The 22,827-nt window shown below is 34.8% G+C and overlaps 1 protein-coding gene across 10 annotated transcripts in view; it reads left to right on the forward strand.

Moving 5' to 3' along the window:
* DLC1 (DLC1 Rho GTPase activating protein) overlaps window positions 1-22,827 on the forward strand; it is a 495,960-nt gene that overhangs the window by 171,646 nt on the left and 301,487 nt on the right. For 9 of the 10 annotated variants that reach the window (XR_013352786.1, XR_013352787.1, XM_077848958.1 and 6 more), the window contains one exon: window positions 19,093-19,242. The exons of the other annotated variant lie outside the window; for it this stretch is intronic. Coding sequence is in view for 7 of the 9 variants with exons in the window: in XM_077848958.1 (XP_077705084.1) it covers window positions 19,093-19,242 (150 nt within the window). In the remaining 2 variants the exon portion in view is untranslated. The remainder of the gene's footprint in view (window positions 1-19,092; window positions 19,243-22,827) is intronic. 10 annotated transcript variants of the gene reach the window in all.

The raw sequence follows: 22,827 nt of genomic DNA on the forward strand, positions 1-22,827 counted from the left end.
TAATGTGGCATATTTTTGCTTCGACAATGGTATAATAACGATACTGACCTGATATTTCAAAAACTTCAGCAACATGCAACAGCCTCATTCACCAGGAGGGCTTTGTAATACCGCATGTCACCTTCTGCCCAAACACAGCCCCTGTGCTTCCCAGAGATTTCATTAAATGAAAGATTGATTGAGGTAGCGAACCACTTTCTCACTATACATGAATCTAAAAATGTCAGACTGTTAGTGTTGCTGGTATCATTCCCACTGCTGTTTGTTTGTTTTCTGAGTTTTCCTCTTTGGCTGAATAAAAATACTCAGTCCTGTGAACTCTGAGAGCAAGATGTGCCATTCTCTTGACCCACCACACGGCTCCATCAATATTGATTTGAAACAAACCCTCTAGGGCTGTCTGTGTTCCTGGCAACGTTTCAATACTAACATGTGGTTAATTTTTTAGAGGATTTTTCTTCCCTTTCCTGTGCTCAAGAGGAGCTGTGGATTTTGTGGGAAACAGCAGCTTGCTTCGTGCATCTGTGGTGCTTGCATATTTCCCTTAGAGATAGTGACCCTTTCTTCCTAACCCTTCTTCCTTTGCTGCACTTTGTGTTCCAGGAAGTGGAAAGAAGCATATTCTAAATGCTTAGAAGGCTTTTAAGACAATATTCCTAGCGACGTGGTATGTGAGAAAATTCATAGAATTCTCACTACTTTCTCACAAAATTTAGCAGTTAAGGCATATTATCATATTTACAGCCATTTAAATTCAATATGCATGGGTGCATTGTGTTATTGAATGCAGAGGTTGTTAGAAATACTTGTTCAAAAGCAGGTCAATTCTATTAACAACTAATTTCTGATCAAGAGCACAAGAAATATCTTAAGGCAAATAATAGAGATATGATTTACTTTTTTGCCACTGCTGTTATTTTTTTTCAGGGACTATGAGTTGTTTTGTTTTGCCTTAATTTCCAAAATTCGTGAGAACTGTCTGCCAGAAGAGTATTTCTATATTTCTATTTTCAATAGCGTAAGGAAATATCTCCTTCATTTCCTATTAAATGTAATAAAGACATTTCTTAGAATTACTTAATTTACCTACCATTTTTATGGCTATAAGTTTACATTTGGGTTATATTTTTTCTGAGCAAATAACAGAATCTTAAAATATAAGGAGATCACATTCTTATTTTCCCCTTGGTTGGACTTTCTAAGTCTGTAATGGATCAATGCTTTCAATCCACAAGAAGATGCTTAGAATAAAAATAGCCAGTCCTTCCTTTAACTTGCCTTCAGTAGAAGAACATATACTTTGAATTATTTTATCAGTAATGGTGACAGGTGGTACTATAAGATCTGTGCTTTCTCATGTATTTGACCTTTTAGTCACCAGCAAGCATTTGTGGTTGAATACAATTTGAATAGAATTTAGTCAAATTGAATAATGGCACACACCAACGCAGAAATTGTGTGGAAATGACATTTCTGATTAAATAGTCACCAACTGTTTAAGAAGTGCCCATTAATTTGATATATATATAAATGTATTATTCTTACTCTTTTATACTAGGACTCAACTATTGCCACAGAGAACAATGAGGTAGAGCTTCACTGACCCAGCAGAGTATCCTCTTCACCAGATTATAAAATATGTCTACATCTGCAAATTACTTAAATGGCAAATTTAGATTCACCTTGAAACAAACAGAGGAAATAATTGTGCCACTGGAGACCCCATACAGAGGTGACCCATACAGGAGCAGTAGGGATTGCAGACAGAGCACAAAGGATGCACTTATCTTTTTTGACTTTCAACGTTTTTCAAAAATACAATTACTTTCCTTATAATAGTATAATAAAGACCAGGAAAAGGGGAGCTGTTGGGTGCAGAGAAAAAAATAGATAGACACATGCCTGGTAAGCCTGAGAGACAGGGCAAACCTATGAAGTTCAATTCAATTGAACAACTTTTTATGTGTGTTTAGTTTATATCTTTTACTGCACCTTGCACAAGATTTTAGCCAGTGTTAATCTCACACCACTCTCAATTCAATCCATTGCAAACTTGTTTTATTACCATGTTTCATATCCTGTTCCTAGCATACCTTGCACTTCATGCCTTCCATCCTTCATATTCTTAGTCAGTTTTCAAGGCTCAGTTAAATTGTGGTGGTCTTCTCTGTGAAGCTTACCCCCATATTATCCAATCAAAATATCTCTCGTTTTCTCCCTCTCTCTCTCTCTCTCTCTTTTCCCTCTTTTGGTTGCTTGTTTGCATGGCAATCTGCTAGATGTAATATAAACTTCTTAAAAGAAGAGGGATTTGTCTCATCTCTTGTACACAACATAGTGTTAATTGATCTAATAGTTGCTCAATAAATATGGAAAAAATTACAAAGATCTCTCTCGGAAACCACAGCTAGAGAAAGAGGGATGAGCTAAGAGTAAGTTAACTACACAAAAAGAAGAGATTTACAGCTGCCAAAATACCCTTTTGCTACCTATCATATGCAACAACCATGTGTAGTTCTCCTTGGTATATTTTAACCTTCTTTCCAATTAACCTTCTCAAGCAGTCAAAACCTAGTAAGTCAATTTTTTCTTGATATTATTCATCTTAGGTTTTTTTCATTGCTTAAAAAGCTACACATCTAAAGTACTCTCCAGTTCTAAATTACTACTTTGTGGTTTGTTTCATAATTTTACCATGAGAGTAACAGAATTTTAGCACTAAGTAATGTCCCATCTACCTTGGACTTCTGAAAAGAGTGATATTGTATTCTCTTAAACCTTACCTTTTGAAAACAGAAAATTACTTTTAATCATTTAACTCTCAATACATATATATTCTCTATATACATATCAAACAATATTTTTTTCAAACAATATTTTAAAGGAACGTGAATCCCATTTTAAAATACTATTGAATATTCTTAAGCTCTCTAACTTACTAGCTTTATCAGTCACATTTTCATTTGTGTTTATTTTTGACTGTACAAATGATAGCCAAGGAATTACTACCCATCATAGGAAAAAGGTGCAAGTCAACACCACAGGAGATTCATATATTATGGAATTTAGCCATTTTAATTAGAAGCCACAGAAACTTATTGGTCCCTTTTATGGGCACATAGTTTATATGGAGAACAAACAAGATATATAGATAAAGAAAAATTTTTCTTCAATGTGCTGGAGAGATTCCCCAGGCAGAAATTTGGGTTAAGAGTTATTACCATATTGGGGAAAAAAGAAGGCATTGTTTGGTTTCCTTATGCACAAGAGAAAGGCAAACAAACAGGTCTTAATGATCTCAGGGAATTGGAGGATGAGTAACCTCAATATTTTGGAAGCAAAAGGCTATTTTTCAAATGTCCCTTTCCCTCAGAAGCATTATACCACAAAGACGTTTTTGAGTTTCTACTAAGTCTTGTAAGGACACAAATAATGACCTACTCTACAGCCAACACATTTTCTAATCAGTGCATCTAAAAAGTTCTCTTCAATTGAAAAGAAAAAGCAATGTTCCATAGCAGTTGTTGATGCTTTCTTTCTGTAGAAACCGACTTTTAGAGATTGATCATACTGTCTAGATGCTCATTAAAGACTGGAACTTAGTACACAACTATTAATTAATCAAAAAATACTTTTGAGTTCCACTACATTCGTTCTCTCTGCTGGGTCCTTCAGTGGTTTCAGGGAAGCCAGATGCTCCATCTCCTCTCATTCAGGCTTTCAAAATATTGGGAGACTAATGTGTGTGAAATGCTTAATAATATGAGGGAGCTACTACTGACTGGTTATTCCTTTTTAATTTGGTAACCAACACAAAGACATTAATGAAAGAAATATCTATACTGAAAGGAAACTGTGTACATGCTGGAATTTAATTGTCAATGATTTGTGTTCATTTTGATCAACATTATTGAGGAATAATTGACAAATATATGTGTATATTCAAAATGTACAAAGTGATGATATGATATTATACACATTGTGAAATGGTTACCAGAATTAAAATAAGCAATGCACCCATCACCTCTTATGATTAACTTCTTCTGTGTGTATGCATGTGCGTGCATGTGTGAAGAATGTTTAAGATCTACTCTAAGCAATTTTCGAGTATGCAGTACTATATTAATAACTATGGTCGCCATGCTAACTATAGTTACATTAGATTCTCAAAACTTATTTTTCTCATAAGGGACAGTTTGTACCTTTTCCCCTACATTTCCCCATTTTCCATCCCACAGCCCCTGGAAACCACCATTCTAGTCCATAAAATCTACGAATCCATAAAAATCTCTAAAATCTTTAAAAATATATAAAAGGAGGTCTTTTTTTAAAAAAAGATTTCACCTGTAAGTGGTACCATGCAGCATTAGTCTTTCTCTGGCAGGCTTCTTTCACTTAGCATAATGTCCTTTGGCTTCATCCATGTTGTCACAAATGACAGGACTTTCCGCTTTTTTATGGCTGAATCATATTCCTTTAGGCATGGTCAGTTCTTTAGGGGTGGTCCATTCATCCTTCAATGGACATGTAGGTTGTTTTCATATCTGGGCTATTGTGAATAATGTTGCAGTGAACATGGGACTACAAATAATCTCTGTGGGATACTGATTTCATTTCCTTTGGATATATTCCCAGAAAAGTATTTTTGCTGGATCAAATAATAGTTCCATTTTTAATTTTTTGAGGAGCCACCATGTTGTTTTCCATAGTGGCTCTACCAATTTACATTCCCACCAACAGTGCATACAAGGTTCCCTTTTCTCTACATTCTTTCCAATATTTGGTTTCTCTTGTCTTTTCTACATTAGTCATTCTAACCAGTGTGAGGTAGTATCTTATTGTGGTTTTAATTTGAATTTCCCTGATAATTAGTGACTTTGAGCACTTTTTCATATACTGGCTATTTGTATGTCTTCTTGCAACAATATCTTTTCAGGTCCTTTGCCATATTTTAATCAGATTATTTGCTTTTGGTTATTCAGTTGTATGAGTTTTTATATATTTTGGCTGCTAATCCCTTATCAATTTATGATTTTCAAATAATTTCTCCTATTCTGTAAGGTGTCCCTTCATAACAGATTGCCTAATAACTTCTTAAAAACCCTTACAGGGACCCCTGGGTGGCTCAGTGGTTGAGCGTCTGCCTTTGCTCAGGGCCTGATCCTGGGATCCCAGGATTGAGTCCCACAATGGGCTTCCTGCATGGAGCCTGCTTCTGCCTCTGCCTATGTCTCTACCTCTATCTCTCTCTCTCTCTCTGTATCTCTCCTGAATAAATTAAAAAAAAAAAAAACTTAAAAAAAAAAAACAAAAAAACCTCTGACACATGTTCACTTAAATCGCCATCTGGGTTAAGTATTTATCAATAGTATTAACATTTTTATTAAATTCTACCCACCATTTGCTTCAACGTGGATGGAACTGGAGGGTATTATGCTGAGTGAAGTAAGTCAATCAGAGAAGGACAAACATTATATGGTCTCATTCATGTGGGGATATAAATAATAGTGAAAGGGAATATAAGGGAAGGGGGAAGAAATGTGTGGGAAATATCAGAAAGGGAGACAGAACGTAAAGACTGCTAACTCTGGGAAACGAACTAGGGGTAGTAGAAGGGGAGGAGGGCGGGGGGTGGGAGTGAATGGGTGACGGGCACTGGGGGTTACTCTGTATGTTGGTAAATTGAACACCAATAAAAAATAAATTAAAATTAATTAATTAATTAATTAATTAATTCTATCAAGATACATTGCATAGCACTAGCTGCTATGTGACTTAAAAAAATAAAATTTTGGGCAGCCCAGGTGGCTCAGTGGTTTAGCGCCGCCTTCAGTCCGGGGCGTGATCCTGGAGACCCAGGATCGAGTCCTAGTCCGGCTCCCTGCATGGAGCCTGCTTCTCCCTCTACCTGGTGCTCCTCTCTCTCTCTCTCTCTGTGTTTCTCATAAATAAATAAAATATTTTTTAAAAATAAAATGTCAAATAAGAATATTTATCTTAATTCATTGCAAGTATGTAGCTAATCCCCTAAAACTTAGCCTTAAAATCACATATAGCATCATCTACATTCTATTTAATATGCTCACTGACTAGAGCTCTGTAAATCTTAGCAAGTGTGGAATACCATTTTATCATTTCTCACAAAATGTCAGTTTGGCTTTACGGTAGAGAGTCAAGGTCATAATGGTACTCTTTTCTATTTTGGGGCTAAAAGAAACAGTGCAGCTATTCAGGAATTTGTCTAAGCTGTAAGAAGAGAATTATAACTCTGGTGAGTAACCAGGAACACCAGGAATAGGTCAGTAGTTCCAGCCAGGACTCAATATATTGAAACTAATGGTCACAGAAAGAGATGACCACCAGATCTCATCTGGCTGCAGAGACTGGCACTCAGGGAGGTAGGTAGAACCAATGGCCAAGATAAATCATCTCTTCACGTGTGAAAATTTAGTAACTTTACGATTTAGTAAACTTATATACTGAATGTGTGGACATCTTTCCATATCGCTAATGAGGGTTTTCCATCATTAAGTAAAAGGCTTCACAGTATGACAATATATGGATATTCCAAACCTTTAAAATCATTCACAATAACAGAAAAGGCGGGGGGAGAATGGTATTAATAAAGTGTGCTATTCAGTTTACTAACAAAAATTTTTCTGGGTATTCTGTTTGTGGTATTTGCCATCTTTTTAAAATTGTAATTTGTAGTGTTTTATTGTTTTTAATAAATATTTACTTTTTTACCTAATAAAAAATGACAATTGCTGATGTAATTCACAATCATAAACTCCCTATAGGAATTTCAAACTATATGAAAAAACATGGGTTTCCTTTGCCTCCTCCCAGTTCTACCCCCACTCCCAAAGGCTAGGTATCTTTACAGATCTTTGTGCATCTATATATATGCATATCAAAATACAGAATTTTGATTCAAGTCTGTGTTTGTGTGTGTGTGCCTGTGTCTGAATACTATGCATGCACATATATATGTGTGCTCATTTGGTACCTAAAAGATTTCATGCTATAGGATATTGTCCTTCACATTTTTTTCCATTTAATAAACCTTCTTGGAGTGCTTTACTAACGAGTAGCAGGGCCCCCAGTACAATTATACAGGTTGTTCCCTGCACAAGGACACCAGACTAAAGTGAGAATTCCTGGGCAACCGTGTTTTACTCATCGAGCAGTGTACCCTGCCATGGGGCTGTATCCCTCCAAAGAGCCACAGTTTCTTACTTACGTTGAAGAGCTGACTAGGTTACTTGTGTGTCAGTGCACATGAACCTACTTCATATTTGCAACTAATGGGTAATGGTCTAAGAAATAATGGTACAATAATTTATTAAACAGTATTCTGCTTATGACTGCATAGGTTATTTCCAATTCTTTGGCCACACACAAAAAAAGTTTCAGTGAATAGTATTGGGCATACTAATTTTTGCATGTTTACAAGTAATTTGTAGGATGTATATCTAAAATTAGAATGCCAAGTTCAAGGACATGTCCTATTTTAATTTTAATAGGCCAAACTGGCCTCCAAAAAAGGCAGAGCTTTACATTTCTGAAGAGATTGTCAATCTCAAATGTGGTCAAGCTTTTTTTTCTTTTTTGACAGTCTGATGGATGAAAAATAATTTCCATTATTTATTTAATTTGCAGTGCTTTGATTACCACTGAGGTTTAGAATTTTAAATAATATTCATTCTTATATAATAGCTTTTTTGAATGCTTTTGCCATTTTTATTGTTTTTAATAATTTCTTAGTTCTTCATTATACATGCTCCAAATATTTTCCCTGTCAGTTGCCTTTTGATTTTTATCAGTCTTTTCATTTATGGATTTTAGTTTTAATTCCTGTAGAGTTAATATACAGTGTTATATTAGTTTCAGGTGTGCAATATACTGATTCAACAATTCTCTAGGTCACTCAGTGCTCATCATAAGTGTGCTCTTAATCCCCTTCACTTCTTCACCTGTTTCACCCACCTGCCTCCCCTCTGGTAACCATCAATTTGTTCTCTATAGTTAAGAGTCTGGTTTTTTGTCTCTTTTTTTCTTTGTTTTGTTTCTTAAATTTCATTTGTAGATTTTTATACAGTGTCAAAAAATGTTTGAATTGTTTTGTTTTAAGATTTTTATAATTAATACTCCCTCCTTTCCTTTTACAAGAGAATTTTAAAATCAATTTATCATACTTAAGCATTTGTGAGTGAAATATAATGTCAGGAATTTATCTAAAATATTGTTTTTTAAAAAGTAGAGAGGAATACATAAAATAAAATTAACAAAATCCTGACAAATTTTAATTTTAATTCAGCATCTAAGTTTATTAAAATATTTTTTTGTATTTTCATATATGTTTAAGGATATTTATACTAAAATGTTTTGTTTCCTTTGGGACTTCTTCATTTTTGTTTTTTTAAGAATCAGCTTTGCAAGTTTCATTTTAAAAATCCTATAGGAGTTTCGAGTTAAACTACTTTGGATTTAAAAATTAATTGAAAGACAATTAAGATTTCATTCATTCATTCATTCAACCAACATTTATTTTATGATATCATGTGCCAACCACTGCTCTAGATTCTTGGGTTACATCACTGCACAAAACAGGCAATGATCATTACATTCTAGAGGGGAAACAGACATTGCTTTAAAGTATGTTAGAAGGAATGTTCCTATCCAAAACAATTATGTACCTCTCCATTTGTTGTCTTCTTTTACATACTTTGGTGACATTTTTAACTTTCTCCATAAAAATATTGATTATTTCTTCTTGTTCAGTTGCTTCTAGATATTTTAGATTTTTTTGTCACTGTGATTTATTTTTCTCTATTCTGTTTTTTTTTTTTTAAGATTTATTTATTTGACCAAGATAGCGACAGAGATAGTGAGAAGCACAAGTGGAAAAGAGAGGGAGAGGCAGGCTCTCCGCTGAGCAGGGAGCCCAATGCAGGGCTCCATCCCAGGACCCTGAGATCATGACCTGAGCTTAACTCAGGTTAGACGCTTAACTGACTGAGCCACCCAGGTACCCCTATTCTATTTTATAAATGGCTAATGATAGTGGACAACAATGTTTCTGTGTTTTCCTTTGTTGATTCTCAGATTATTCTCTGGGATTTTTAAAGTACAAATTCTCTTCCTCTGTAATATAATTACCTCTCCATTTTGTTGTTGTTGCTACTATTTGTTGTTTTATTGCTTCAGCCAGAACCTTAATCACAACATTAAATAAAATGAGTGATAATGAGTGTTCTACTTTTTCTTAAAAGTATAGAAGTGTTTCTAATATTTATCTTCAAAACTTGCTATAATTGCCTTTTAAATCCTTGCTACCTGAGAGAGTTTTGGTTGTTCTGCTTATTAAATCACTAAGAAGTGATTTAAAATAGGTCTTGAATGTTATAAATATCTTTTTTGGACATTTATATGTTGTATTTTTTTTTATTATTCTGTTAATATAAGAGATTAATGGATTTCTTGCTGAACTTCTTAAAAACACACTGGTTTGGCCCCACCCTACACCTATGAAATTTGGAGTGTGGAGCCTTAGAATGTGGAAGTTTTCAAAGCTATACAAGTGTGCTTACAATCAGCCACTGTTGAGAACTAGTACTAGTATGTGGTTCAGAGTTCTTAAAGTGTAGCCCCCTCCATAGAGCAGCAACATTATTACCTGGGAACTTGTAAAAAGTGCAAATGTTTCATTCCCATTAAAGACCTACTGAATCAGCAGCTATATTTTAACAAGCTATTCTATTCAGGTGGTTCTGATGCCTAATCATATTTGAGAACCACTGATAGAGTGAACTGTTAACAAACAAAAAGAAGGAGAGACAGAAGGAAGGAAAAAAGTGAAGAAAAGAGGGAAGGAAAAGAAAACAAAAAGCAGATGGAGGGAGGGAAGGAGGAAGAAAGGAACAAATCATCAATAAGATGATGTTTCTTCTAAACTTGTAGATTAATAATATGAAGATGCCATCCATGTGAGACTAAATTGTTTTTTCTAATCTACACGTATTCATCCCAGGTCTTTCAATGCATATGAATTTGTATGGGCAATATGTCCTCTTGGGTCACCTATAGAGTTGAAGAAAGTGCCTGGTAGGTCTAATAGTGTTAATGCCTACTTAGGTAACCAGAAGTAAGGATGAACGCAAGAAACCGGGATTTTCCAATCCTGCCATTAATCTAAGTTTGTAGCTTGGGAAATTCTTAAATTTGCTAATGTAAGTCATCAGGAAAAAAATGAGAGGACGGAGTTAGATAAATAGTTTCCATACTTTTTCAGTGTGAAGACTCCTCTTTGTGCCAACAGAGCCACAGACACATTGCACATGATAGAAGTGAGAAAATATACAATAGCAAAGGATTCAATCTGAAATTACTCATTCCTAGAAAATTTCATACAAAATATTAATAATTCAAGTAAATTTGCAATTCTTAAAAGATTAGCCTCATGCATTTTTCAGATTTTATTTTGTTACCACAGAAAAAAACAAAATGGGAAGTCTTAGATTTGCCTAGGATTATAACACTAAATAACACACTAAGAAAAGGTATTTTCTATTCTTTGAAGTTGCATATCTTAAGAGGCAATTACTGTTCATTCATTTAAGGAAACAACTTCTGTAAGACCTCTCCATTGGAGTGACACTATACTCAAAACAAAAGGTTTCCTCTGATATACCCAGGCAGGGGAGATGTATGTTAAGCCAAAGGAGAAGGATTCCATGGATCAAAATAGAGTTGCGAGATGAAATTCAGGATGCCTAGTTGAACTTGAATTTCAGATAAACAACATAAAATGTTTTAGTAAATCTCAAATATTGCATGGGCTATCCTTATACTACAAAACCTTGTTTATGTGGAATTCAAATGAAGCTGAGTATCCTATATTTTTATTTGCTAAACTTAGTAATCCTGGTTGCAATGAGAGAGAGCATGGCATATTCAAGAAACCAAAATAAGTTTTGAATTTCTAACTAAGCATTTCCTAAAATGTAATATAATTTATGTGAGATTATATCAGATAGTATAGTGATTTATTTTGATAATTTTATAGTTTAATATACAATAGGAAATATAAAATTATAACTGATATATAGCATGAATATATTTTTTAAATTATTTTAACTGTAAAAAATGTGAATCTAATTAAAGAAAAATATTAAGAATTATGTAGTGGTAGTCCTCAAGATGACTGTCATTTGAGGAACACCAGGCATTATGAGAAAGAGTCTGAAAGGTAAAACTAGGAAAGTTGACAGATTCAGGTCAATACAAGACTTTTTTTCTAAATTAAGTCATATATTTTTATGGAAAATGAGGAAATTTTTACTTTTGTCTTTCTTTGTTATCCACACCTAAAGAAAGATGATCATAATATTCTTGAAAACAGTAGATGGAATTTTAATGTTAAATGGATGTTTTTCTTGTTTTCATACCAGAAAGAATCATGTCTCCTTCAATATCTGAACCCAAGGAGAGAGCTACTGAGAATTGTAAAAAGAAAAAAAAAAAAAGTAAAAACTTCAAGGATTTGCAGATATCAAGCAAGCATGATGATAGAGAATAAATAATCAACCCAGAAAGGCTGACTTTGTATCTATAAATGTACTAAGTAACCCTGAAAGTTAATCTCCAATTTTAGCACTTAAAGACTGATTTCATAATGTTTATCGAATTATTTAAGTAGAAATTATATCCCACTCCACAAAATGGGCCTTTAAACCTAGTGGAGGAAGTCATCCTCAGATTTCCTTGGAATAGAGAGGAATTACTGCCCACACAGTTCTCTTCCCGACTCACACCTGCCACTTCTGAGCACTCCTTAGGACCAGCTGCATAGATGTGCTTTGAAACTATGCAGGAGAGTGTGTAAACTATTTACAGAAGTCCCAACATAAAAATGTTCTATTTGAAGCCTTGTTGGAGTTTAAAAATCAAGCAGAGACCGGTTTCCTCATCATGTTTGATGAATGGGAGGAGATACATAGGAAATGAACATAAACACTTAATATAAAGCCATAATTTATATATCAGTTAAAAGATGCCTTGTAGTAACTTTGAATGAGGATATTATTTATCATTCTGTGTCATCTAATATTAAAATGATATTGGCACATGTTACTATTAATTTAAGGTAACATGCAAAGATTTTGTGGTTCAACAGACGATATCTGGCAAATAGGTGTTAGTTCCTGGTTGGTTTTATTACCTACCTCTTAATCTACATAAGTTTCATTTTGAAATGCACCAGAATAAAAATTAAGATTGACTTATATAACTTGCCTAGAAATTCTGACATAGGATAATTATATTATCTTTAGCTTCTGACCAGCTATTCAGATGAAAATTTTCACTGCTTCTGAAGAAAAAAAATTAATAACTTTCTGGTTCTTTAAACAGGATATTATTTTAAGAAAGGAAAGTCTAGGGTGAGGAATTTATTGTCAAATGAAATGTATAACACTAATATGAGATTTCATCCTAGTCCAGCTGGCTGCAGATCAAATAATTCAAAATGAAGTTGGGCCAAGTCTTTTGCTAAAAGGTTCTTTTCTACTATGGGTGAGCAAGGAGTATTACCAGCCCAGAATAGCCAGTGAGATCCGTATAGAATCAAAGACAGTGTAGGGGCCAGAACCTTGGATTATGAATCAGGAAGTCTTAGTTCTATTCCTGGCCTACTATTTAATTTATTACGGCTGTCTATGTGATGCCACAACTCATTGACAAGCAGAACATTCAGGCACTGCTAAATTTGCCGAGCCAAATGTCCACTATTTGGAGGCATTCTGGTCTTTTACTGAATTTCTTTGGTTTTCTTCCAAATGCTTGGCATTAGGAAAACAGAACCTCTCTCTGCATCTTTAGGGGAGCATCCTTTTCTCTGGACTTCATATTTTGCCCAGTCTATAAAATGTCTGGTAAATTTCACCTCCTCCTTACTACATGTATATGTACTGAATCCTGTGCTGTTCAATAAAGACCATCTGGAGAAAGAGGAGGGTTGGAATTATCTTCCCCAGATAGAAGGAAAGAAGGGTAGTGGAGTCTCATGTTCAGAGAATTCCTTTTCAGACACCTGGAGAGAATGACCCCCTAAAAACTCTGTTTATCTCCCTCACATTCCACTGTAATCAAAGTGACCTCACTGCCCAGGGACTAAATAGCTATTGGAGGTAAAAAAAAAAAAGGCGGGGGGGAATCTTTCAGATTTCCCAATGGAAAACCATGTGGGTTGACCATTTTAGCCTTTTGACAACAAATCAAACTGAATAGTTTTTCTCCAAATTTCCTTAAGTGTGCACTGATGAGTTTAAGAAAGAAATACAACTGGAATTTCTTCCACAACTGTGACATATATTATCTATACCTTGACAACAGCCGGTTATAGTGTCAAGACAACAGGATGTTTCTGTTCTTACTGCTACACAGGCATATATGGGGAAAAGGAGACATATATCACACTGTTGACTCAAGGTCAGCTCACAGGCAAGTAAATAGCTTTTCCTCATTAAAAAAGCAAACCATGGCAGTCCCATTAAGAATAGCCTATTCATGTTCTAAACAGGCACTTAATTCTTAGCTGTGTTAGAGAGGGTGTATAGAACATGGGGAAATACTTGCCTACTCTGCCCTGGTCAGACAACATGTAGAGTAATATATTTAATTCTGGGCACCAACCATTAATTGGGTCATTGACAGAATTATGTCATATACAGAGAAGAGTAAACAGAACTAATGAGGGTTTGAAAACATGTCATATGAGAAATCATTAAGGGAACTGAGGATGATTCACTTAGAAAAGGAAGAAAATGGGCACAACAAAGTTTTTCAAATATTTGAAAGACTCTTTCATGGAATAGACACGACTTTACTCTGTCTAGTTCTGGAGAGAGAAACTGGGAATTGCAGAAGGCAGAATTTGACTCCATGGTATTTCTAAACATTATAACTGTACAAATATGAAATAGGTGGCTTCCTAGGGAACAGTGCATAGCACACAGGAGATGGTCAATAAACATCATGAATGGTTGTTAAATAAAAGTGTAAAAGAACTAGCTTAGGTGCAAAAGTTTTGTGCATTTAATTGTGGTTATTGTTGTTCTTCGTTAACATAGTTTCTGTATATTGGAAGGATTGGAACTAGATTGCGGGAGTTGAGGAGAGAATAAATGATACTAAATGGAATTAAATTAATAATTGCATCCATGAAAGAAAAGCAAACTGGAATACTGAAAAAGATCAGGACAGAGAGTTGGGAAATATGGGCTCTATTCTATTCAATTTGCTAACGGAGAAGTAATCTGGCTTAAAACCCCCTAGAATTTACTTTCTTCTGCAAAGTCAGGACACTATGGAACCAATAGCCATGGTCCTAGGGTTCTAGATTTCTAGAGTGTTAAATTTTGAAGAAAATATTCAAATACATAATGAGTTACTCAAAGAAATATGTTTGACTTACTTAAGTAAAAATACAAGTATAAAGATGTATTAATTATAATGAATTTTAAGATATTTTACAATATAAATAATGGATAGTGCAAGGAAAGCAGTTTAGTGAGAACTTCTAAGAACAAAAAAAGTCTCCAGGAGAACACTAAATTTAAGCCTGCAATTTATACTGAACTTTACCTGCAAAGGTTAAGGAAAGTACTATCATTAAATAAATAAAATGCATTATTTCAATATGTTAGTACATTGATTAAACCATAATTACAACTATTGGTCACCAGCTCACATAAGCTCGCAAGAGCAGTCTTGGAGCATCTCTTCCAATTCTGCATTCAATAGTGTCTATTTGGTAGCTGGAGATCAGCCACGGCAGTATTTATGTCACAGAAAAATTGACACATGCTGCAAATCAGGACTTTCTTTTTGGAATCTAGTTTCTAAACATTTACCAATATACCACTCTCTACCTCCAAGAAACAGCTTCCCAAACAGTGCCTTCTTCTTTCACTTTGATCTCAAAATATGTAAGGCCATGTTATAAAAGTATTTATTTTTTAAAATCCACTGTAGTTAACACACAGTATTATACTAGTTTCAGGTGTACCAAATAGTGATTCAACAATTCCATGTATTATTCATTGTTCATCAAGATAAGTGTGCTCTTAAATTTGTTATTTCCTTATAATTACCATAATGTGGATCCGACTCAGACTTCAGGAGGGAAAAAAGGACTATAGGACTAGAAAATAATCTTCGGATAAATGGAACTTATTTAACATGTATTAGTCACGTGGCATCACTGGATGTAAAGTAGGGTGAGGTTTCTAAAAATGTTTAGTTGTCAGTACGTGGTGAGAACTCTCTAAAAGTTTAAAACACATATCAGATCGTTAATTTGCTGACATCCTGCCAGTGGCCCCACTGCAAAGAATAATTTGGACCTCTTTACAGTGACCTTCATAACAGAATATAATTTAGCTCCTGTTTATATTCAGCCTCACATTGTCCTAGCACTCATTCCTTTCCCTGTCATTTTCCTTCCTGGTGTTCCCAACCTTTTATCTGATCCTTTTATTCATCCAACTCATTCCTGTCTCAGCATCTTGGTGTCACTCCACACTCTGCATGGAATGCTGTTTTCCCAGATTTCCTCCTTCTTTTCTCCTCATCCTGTTCCTTTCCTTTCCTTTCCATTCCTTTCCTTTCCTTCCTTCCTTCTTCTTCCTTTCTCTCTCTTACTTTCTTTTCTTCTTTCTCCACCACTGTCTCTCTCTTCTACCCCATTTTTTTCATCCCGTCATGATTTAGCCCTCACTTCCAAAGAAAACTCTTTTCCAACCACCCTATACAAAATGGGACAATCCCCTTCAGTGACTGTGTAGTTTCTTTCCCTATCTATTTGCTTCTTGCACTTGTTCCTATATAAAGCCATCTTACTTGTGATTTGTTAACTTCTGTTATCTGCCTTCTGATGGTTGACTATAATATTCAGGAAATCAGGGATTTTTTTTAAATCTCTTTTTATTGGTGACTATATTTTCCCTTTAATGGTGTTTGGCCCACAACGGTTATGACTACAAGAAAGAAAGAAGGAAAGATGGGAAGGAAGAGAATTTAGCATTTTGGCCTTGATTTGAGTGAGTTAAGTTATTGAAATACTGAGAACTTCACTAATAGGTAGCTTCATTTATTAAGAAGTTTCTCTTCTTGGACTATAGGGAGAGAATGAAATAAAAGCTTCACTGTATAAGTCAACCTAGCCAAAATCTGCAAATATGAAGCTCTATTTTCAGGCATGAGCTATTTGCTGGAGTTTAGCCATGCACATATGAAAGGTTAGAACAGTAGAGTATTAACATCTAGGTTTTAAAAACAAAGACAATAAAATTTATCCAAAGAATCTGATTTGTAGTCAGTTCTATTTTGTGAGGTTTTCTGGAACCCAACACAGGATACTGGTCTGTGTACTTGACACTTCAGGCTAAGTGTAATGGTTGGTGAATAAGGAAGCATCCAGGAAGGAAGGGGAAAGAAATAGGCTTATTTCTCTAAAGGAATATTGTAGACCAAGGATGTTTGGTTTTATTCCTTTTGGCAGAGCATTTTAAATAATTTGATGCTCAGCCCATGGATTTGAAAATGTTTTTAAAGCACAATCTCAGCATCCAGTTAACTCAAAGACAAATTGTTTCTGAGACCACTGCTGGTAGGTCTAGGACAACTCAGGACATACTTCTTTATCCAGCATTAACTTAGTAGCTGGAAAAATATCAAGATATACTTTCTATGGCTTTGGGAGATGTTGTTTTACTGCCTTATATTGATTTAATTATTGTTATTATTCCTGAAAACATATTGCATATGCAGTGTATAACTTGACTCATCTGCCAGGTAGAAAAACATAACTTTTTGTGCTTGAGGATGTTATAACTGGGAAATGAAAATCACACAAAAAACATATGTGGATATAGAGATGCAAAGAACATTGTCTTGCCAAACATAACTTCAGTTTAAAAAAAGAAGGAAATTATACAAGCAAATACATTGGAGAAGAAGTAATTAAGAGGACTTTGAGTCTCCTATTAGTCAGATTTTCCATTTTCTGGGTATTAGGAAGAGAATTAAACCAATTATCTCTAATATTTCTAGGACTCCATTTTAAGATAGAAGCAGGATTTTACTATAAATAATACTTTTTTGGCTTTGTTGTTGTTTGCTTTTTTAGAAGGGGGGGGTGCATGTGCAAGCAGGGCAGACAGAAGGAGGAGAGAGAGAATCCCAAGCAGTCTCCAAGCCCAACGTGAGCCCCCCATAGGTCTCAGTCTGACAACCCTGAGATCATGACATGAGCTAAAACCAAGAGTCGGGCACTCAAGTGACTGAGCCACCCAGGCACCCCAATTAGGCTCTTTTGAATAAAACAAAGGTCTGTAGCACCGAAGGATATGATATATAGTAAGGTTTAAGTCTGTTTGTAAATACCCTGGACACTCTTAAGCACAAAGCACAAACCTTTATGATTACAAGAGTCTGTAATTATGTCAGAACCTCATTACATGTTTTAGACAGCAGGGACAGTGAAAGGAGATTTAAGTAATAATCACAGAACAGAAATATGAAGTAATTAACAAAACAAAAATTATTAGTTTATTCTCAAATTTGATGTCTTTGTGGAAATAGGACTCTTTCAATTTGACATTAGTCTGTTAAACCAAACACAAGTTCAGCTTACCCAAATAACTGATCATTAGCTTAATTAATGATTCTTTGAACAATTTACTTGGATAAGCCAATTATTTGACATCTGGAAAATAATGCTCTGTAATATTAACAATCTGCTCTAAGTCTTGTGGGTACAGAGACTCCTATAGAATTAGATTAATCCATGAAATTACCCTAGTTAGTCTCTGCTCTTTGGAGATCCTTCCTAATGATGGCTAGAGAATTTAGGGGATTAAAAGAAAAATGTCAAAAACAAAAGGTCTGATTCAGGCAGTCATCCTACCATCCTACTGCCAATATCATCACCTGCTCCCTTGTACCCATACCCCTCAGGCTTCTGTTATGATATATTTTCCCTTTGAGATCTCCACTGGTGTTTCTTTCAAAGCTGATTTCATCCAGATAAATATCAAAGACAGATGAGAATATGGCAACATGAATGAGAAATGATGATTTTCCTCAAAAGGGCTACCCCTGAGTCTATTACATCTCTCAATAGATTTTGATTCTGAAGAAACTTACTGTGCTTTCCACAGCCTTTTTTCTCCCACACAATACTCTATCCAACCTTGATACCTTACACAACACACAGGGAATCTGGAAGATTCCTAATATTAATTAACTTGATTTGAATATGCAAGAATAGTAAGCAGTCATGCCCAAATAACTCTATATGGTCAACCAGAAACTTTAGGTTTTCCTATAAGCAGCAGTATTTCCATAAACATATCTCTGTATTATAGGAAATTTAGAATAAGAAACTATGATCATTTGCAAAAAAATATATACAATTGTGGGACTTTTTTAAAAAAATGTGTGAAAGCAAAAGAAGTTTGAAAAGAAATATTGACGATACAGCCTGAAGTGGCAGTAGGTAAATGGCCGCATGCAAAAACAAAACAAAACAAAACAAAAACAAAAAAACCTACCCACTGCACAAAATAAAATCCTGCCTTCTTTGATTATTTTCCCATGTTTCACTATACTCAGAAGCATTTTTCAAACATATTCTCTTATATGGATCCTTAAATGTCTAACCACAAACAGTAGTATGTCATAATTGATTTGTACCATGAAAAAAGTAATGCATAACTTTTCCCAAGAATAAATAGCTGAAAAGTAGTAAATATGTATCAATACTCGCTAATGTTATACTTCTTTTTCATTGCACTTTTTTCCAGAAGATGTATATTTAAAATTCAAGTAAAACGTTTCTTTGGCAGTAGGTCAGTATCTTCCCAATGAAGAGCCCATTGATGATACAGAATAGAACTTCCTTTTCCCCTTGAGTAGAAGGCTGCCTATTATTCAGTGTCCTTTTTGTCACATTGAAGAACAGGGAACTTTTTATTCTTTCCAAGAAATGGCCTTTCAGATTCAGTAACAACATGTTCTGTTCCTCAGGAAATAAGAGAAGATCGAGATAGGGCACGGCTAGACTCCATGGTGCTGCTAATTATGAAACTGGACCAACTTGATCAGGACATTGAGAATGCCCTCAGCACCAGCTCTTCTCCATCCAGCACACCAACGAACCTGCGGCGGCATGTTCCTGTGAGCTTTCCTCTTTCCACTTCTTTTCCCATGAGAATGATAGCTCTTTTTATCATATAGTCCCTCTTGCAAATGAAACATCTTTGATGGTAACATGACCTATATGTGGTCCTGCTAATGTTCCGTAAATATCACTCAAGTAATTCTGTGCTTTATGCAATATTATTTAAAAGAGTAAGTGTAATTTAAAAGGAAATGATTATTATTAGCTAGACAAAAAAGAAAGTCATCTGGGGAAATTATGTTACCTAGAGATCAAATCGTCTTCATTATACTTGTTGCTCCCATTGTAAGTCTTCTCTGACATCCTATAAACACCATTTCCAGTATCCCACAAATTTACATTGTATGTAGAAGATACCTAAATATTTGCTGCATGCACACATGCATGTATCGATGTTTGGATAGATGGGTGGATGGATGGATGGATGGATGGATGGATGGATGGATGGATGCTGGACTAACCCAGCATACTACTATCAAGAAATAATCTAGATGATATTAACCTGAAAACACTCTAGAATTCACTCCATGAAACATAATGAATTGTCCAGAGGGGAGAGTTTTATTCTACTGTGCATTAATTTCATATAAGACAGACACTCAAAAAAAAAAAAAAAAGACACTCCCGTATGATTCTGACATTTGAATTAAAATTTGGAAGACAGATTCCAGGACTGACTACACACTTTATATATTTACTATTAGTTTTATATTAAATGGCTTACTCTGTATAGATCAAGCAAATGTGATGGTAGATTTACTTATAATTAAGCCATGAATCTCTTTTCAATTAACCTATTACTTTTGCTATGTAATAATACATAAAGTGAAGAAATTATGTATTTATCTAAAATCAAAGGGGTGAAAAATCCTATACATAAATCTGAGAACCTACCAAAATAGAAATACTCTGGATCAGATTCTTTAATTAGTATAGTTCTATCACTGACTCTGGAGTTATTCAAGACTTATTCTGGCCATGGGGCAGGATATTTCAAAGTAAATAAACAAATTAAAATGATAGCTAACCTTGGCATATGCTAGGTATTATTCTAAATGATTTATGCATGCTAACACATTCATTCCTCACATTTTTTTAAGTATGTGTCAGAGCTGGAGTATATACCTAGTGAGTCTTGATCTAGAGCCATTTCATATAACCACTACACAATACTGCTTTCTCTAGCAGACTATGGTCGATACCTTAGAGTGTAAGCAAATTATAGATGATAGATTGATGAGAGAGAGAGTTAGGAAGGAGGGAAGGTGGGAGGGAGGGAGGAAGGGAGGGAGGGAAAGAAACCAGATGCTTCAACTTAAAAGCTAGTAGAATGAAATTTTTGTGTTTTTTTCTGTGATCCTCTGGATAATTTTTCTTACCTTTTAGGATTCATCTCATTTTTACACTGAAATCTTGCTTAAATCTCCTTCTATCATCCCAGAGAAAATCAATTACTCCTTGCTTGGTGCTGTCAAAGTGCCTTACACATACTTTAGTAGGAAAGGCATCCCAATGGAAGAAATACAAAGTAATCTGAAGACCAACAAAGAAGGGTGTTTTAATCTTGTTTATATATGAAGGGTGTGGAGAATAATTACACTTATCTACAACACTTTTAAAGCCAGAAATATTTTTCAGTAAGAGGTATTTCTTAGTAGTTTTTTGCCATGAATGTAGGCTTGGGATATGTTTTCTCTTTGGAAGTTGTCTGGTGAGAATTATTATTTCCCTATTTTTTTAATCTGTCCACTTTTCCATCTATATTGAACTTTCCTCAATCCCTATGTATTTAGTGGGGAAAAAAACCCAACCCAAATTGCTGAATTCAACTCCATAGTGATGTCCCCATCTCAGAAAGCAAGACAGCTTTTATCTGCTAGACATGTTTCTTTGTTCAATGGTAAAGGCAAAACAAAAACAGGAACAAATTATAGGTGCTGATTTTAGGATTCACTTATATCTACATCTTTTGCCTCCATTTAAAGTATAAACTGGATTTTATGTTGCATGTACTGTCTCATGGAATATCATCACCATTGCTGAGCAGTGGTTGATTATATAAATAGTGATCCATTTCTAAGTTTTCAGTTGAATAGATACTTGGAATAAGCAAAATTATACCATAGAAACCTTATGAACTTCAGAGTTTACAGGCCTGGCTTCAAATATCACCAGCTCTACAGCTGAATATCTAAGAATACAAGAAAGTTATTTGACTTCTCAACTTCAGGTTCATATAAAAAAAGGCAATATTATTTCCTGTCTACTGATTCATTGGAAAGAATAAATGAAAGAATATATGTTAAGATGTATTACGCAGATCTGGCACATATTTAGAATGTATTATTTCCTTTCCTTCTCCCATGTACTTACTCACACCAGGCACTGGGCTAAAGATAAATAACATATAGCCTAAAGTCCTCAAAACATCTTTTTGGTCTTTATGTTTTTCTAGGCCATCCCTTGTTCTTTATTTCTCTTCCTTTGCTAATTTTAAAATTCTTTCATCATCAAAATTTTTTCCACAGGCACTTTCCATTTCTTTTGATAATTGCACCATGGAATAAAGGGATTATAGCAGCATGATTATGACCTTGATCATCCAGCAAGGAGCAATGTCCCAGATTCAGATGAGAAACTCCCTCTTTCACACCGTTACATTCCACTGTGAATTTACAGTTTAACAAGGAAGACAAGACATACAATGAAAAAGTGATCTCAGTTTGAGATTAATTATGAGAAAATGCTGGAGTGAGTTTTCTACCTATAATAAAGGATATAAAAAATAATAATAGACTAGGGTCTTTAAGAATGGCTTGAAGATGAAAAATAAGAATAGAAATATAATAAAAATAAAGAATAGAAGTAGAAACAGAATAGAAATAAAGATTTAAAGGAGACTGCCTGGATAGAGACTTGCGAGTTGGGGCACCTTGGTGGTTCACCCCAACCCAGAATCTGGTTTCCTCCTCTGGAGTCCAAATACTTGATTTTGTCCAAATATCCACTGCGTGCTAGTCTCTTAGAGCTTCCAAATGATGGCCCATCTCATGGAAAGAATGCAAGTGGGGAATGAAGAAGACGGTAGTACTTACTGAGCACTAATCTTTATTTATGTTACTTCATTTACCCTCAACAATCTTAAAATAAGAATTGAGCTTCAGAGAAGATGAGTAATTTACCTAAGTTCACACAGGTGGGGAATGGCAAGTAATTTACTGAAAGACAGACAGAAGATAAGATTTACTTCCACATCTGTCAGACTTCAAAGCTTGTGCTCATTCCACTCTATTATAACCCTCCCCAAGATGCAAATTGTCCATTCACAATGGAATAAGTGCCATTTCCAGAACCAGAACCTACTTTTCTGACTGTCAAGAATTTTTTTCCTGATAATAAGGTACTCTGAATATTAAGCTACTAATTGTGTTTGAATTAATGTGTAAATAAGGCAATCTTGAGAATATCTTCTGATATTTCATCTTTGCCATCGAGAAGCTTAAGAAACATAAAAACCAGAACCACTTCACTACTTTTAATTGAACCTCCTGCACTGTTTTTACAGTATTTTTTGGTTTTCC

The sequence above is a fragment of the Canis aureus genome, chromosome 15 (assembly GCF_053574225.1).
Source record: "Canis aureus isolate CA01 chromosome 15, VMU_Caureus_v.1.0, whole genome shotgun sequence".
Classification (NCBI taxonomy): Eukaryota; Metazoa; Chordata; class Mammalia; order Carnivora; family Canidae; genus Canis; species Canis aureus.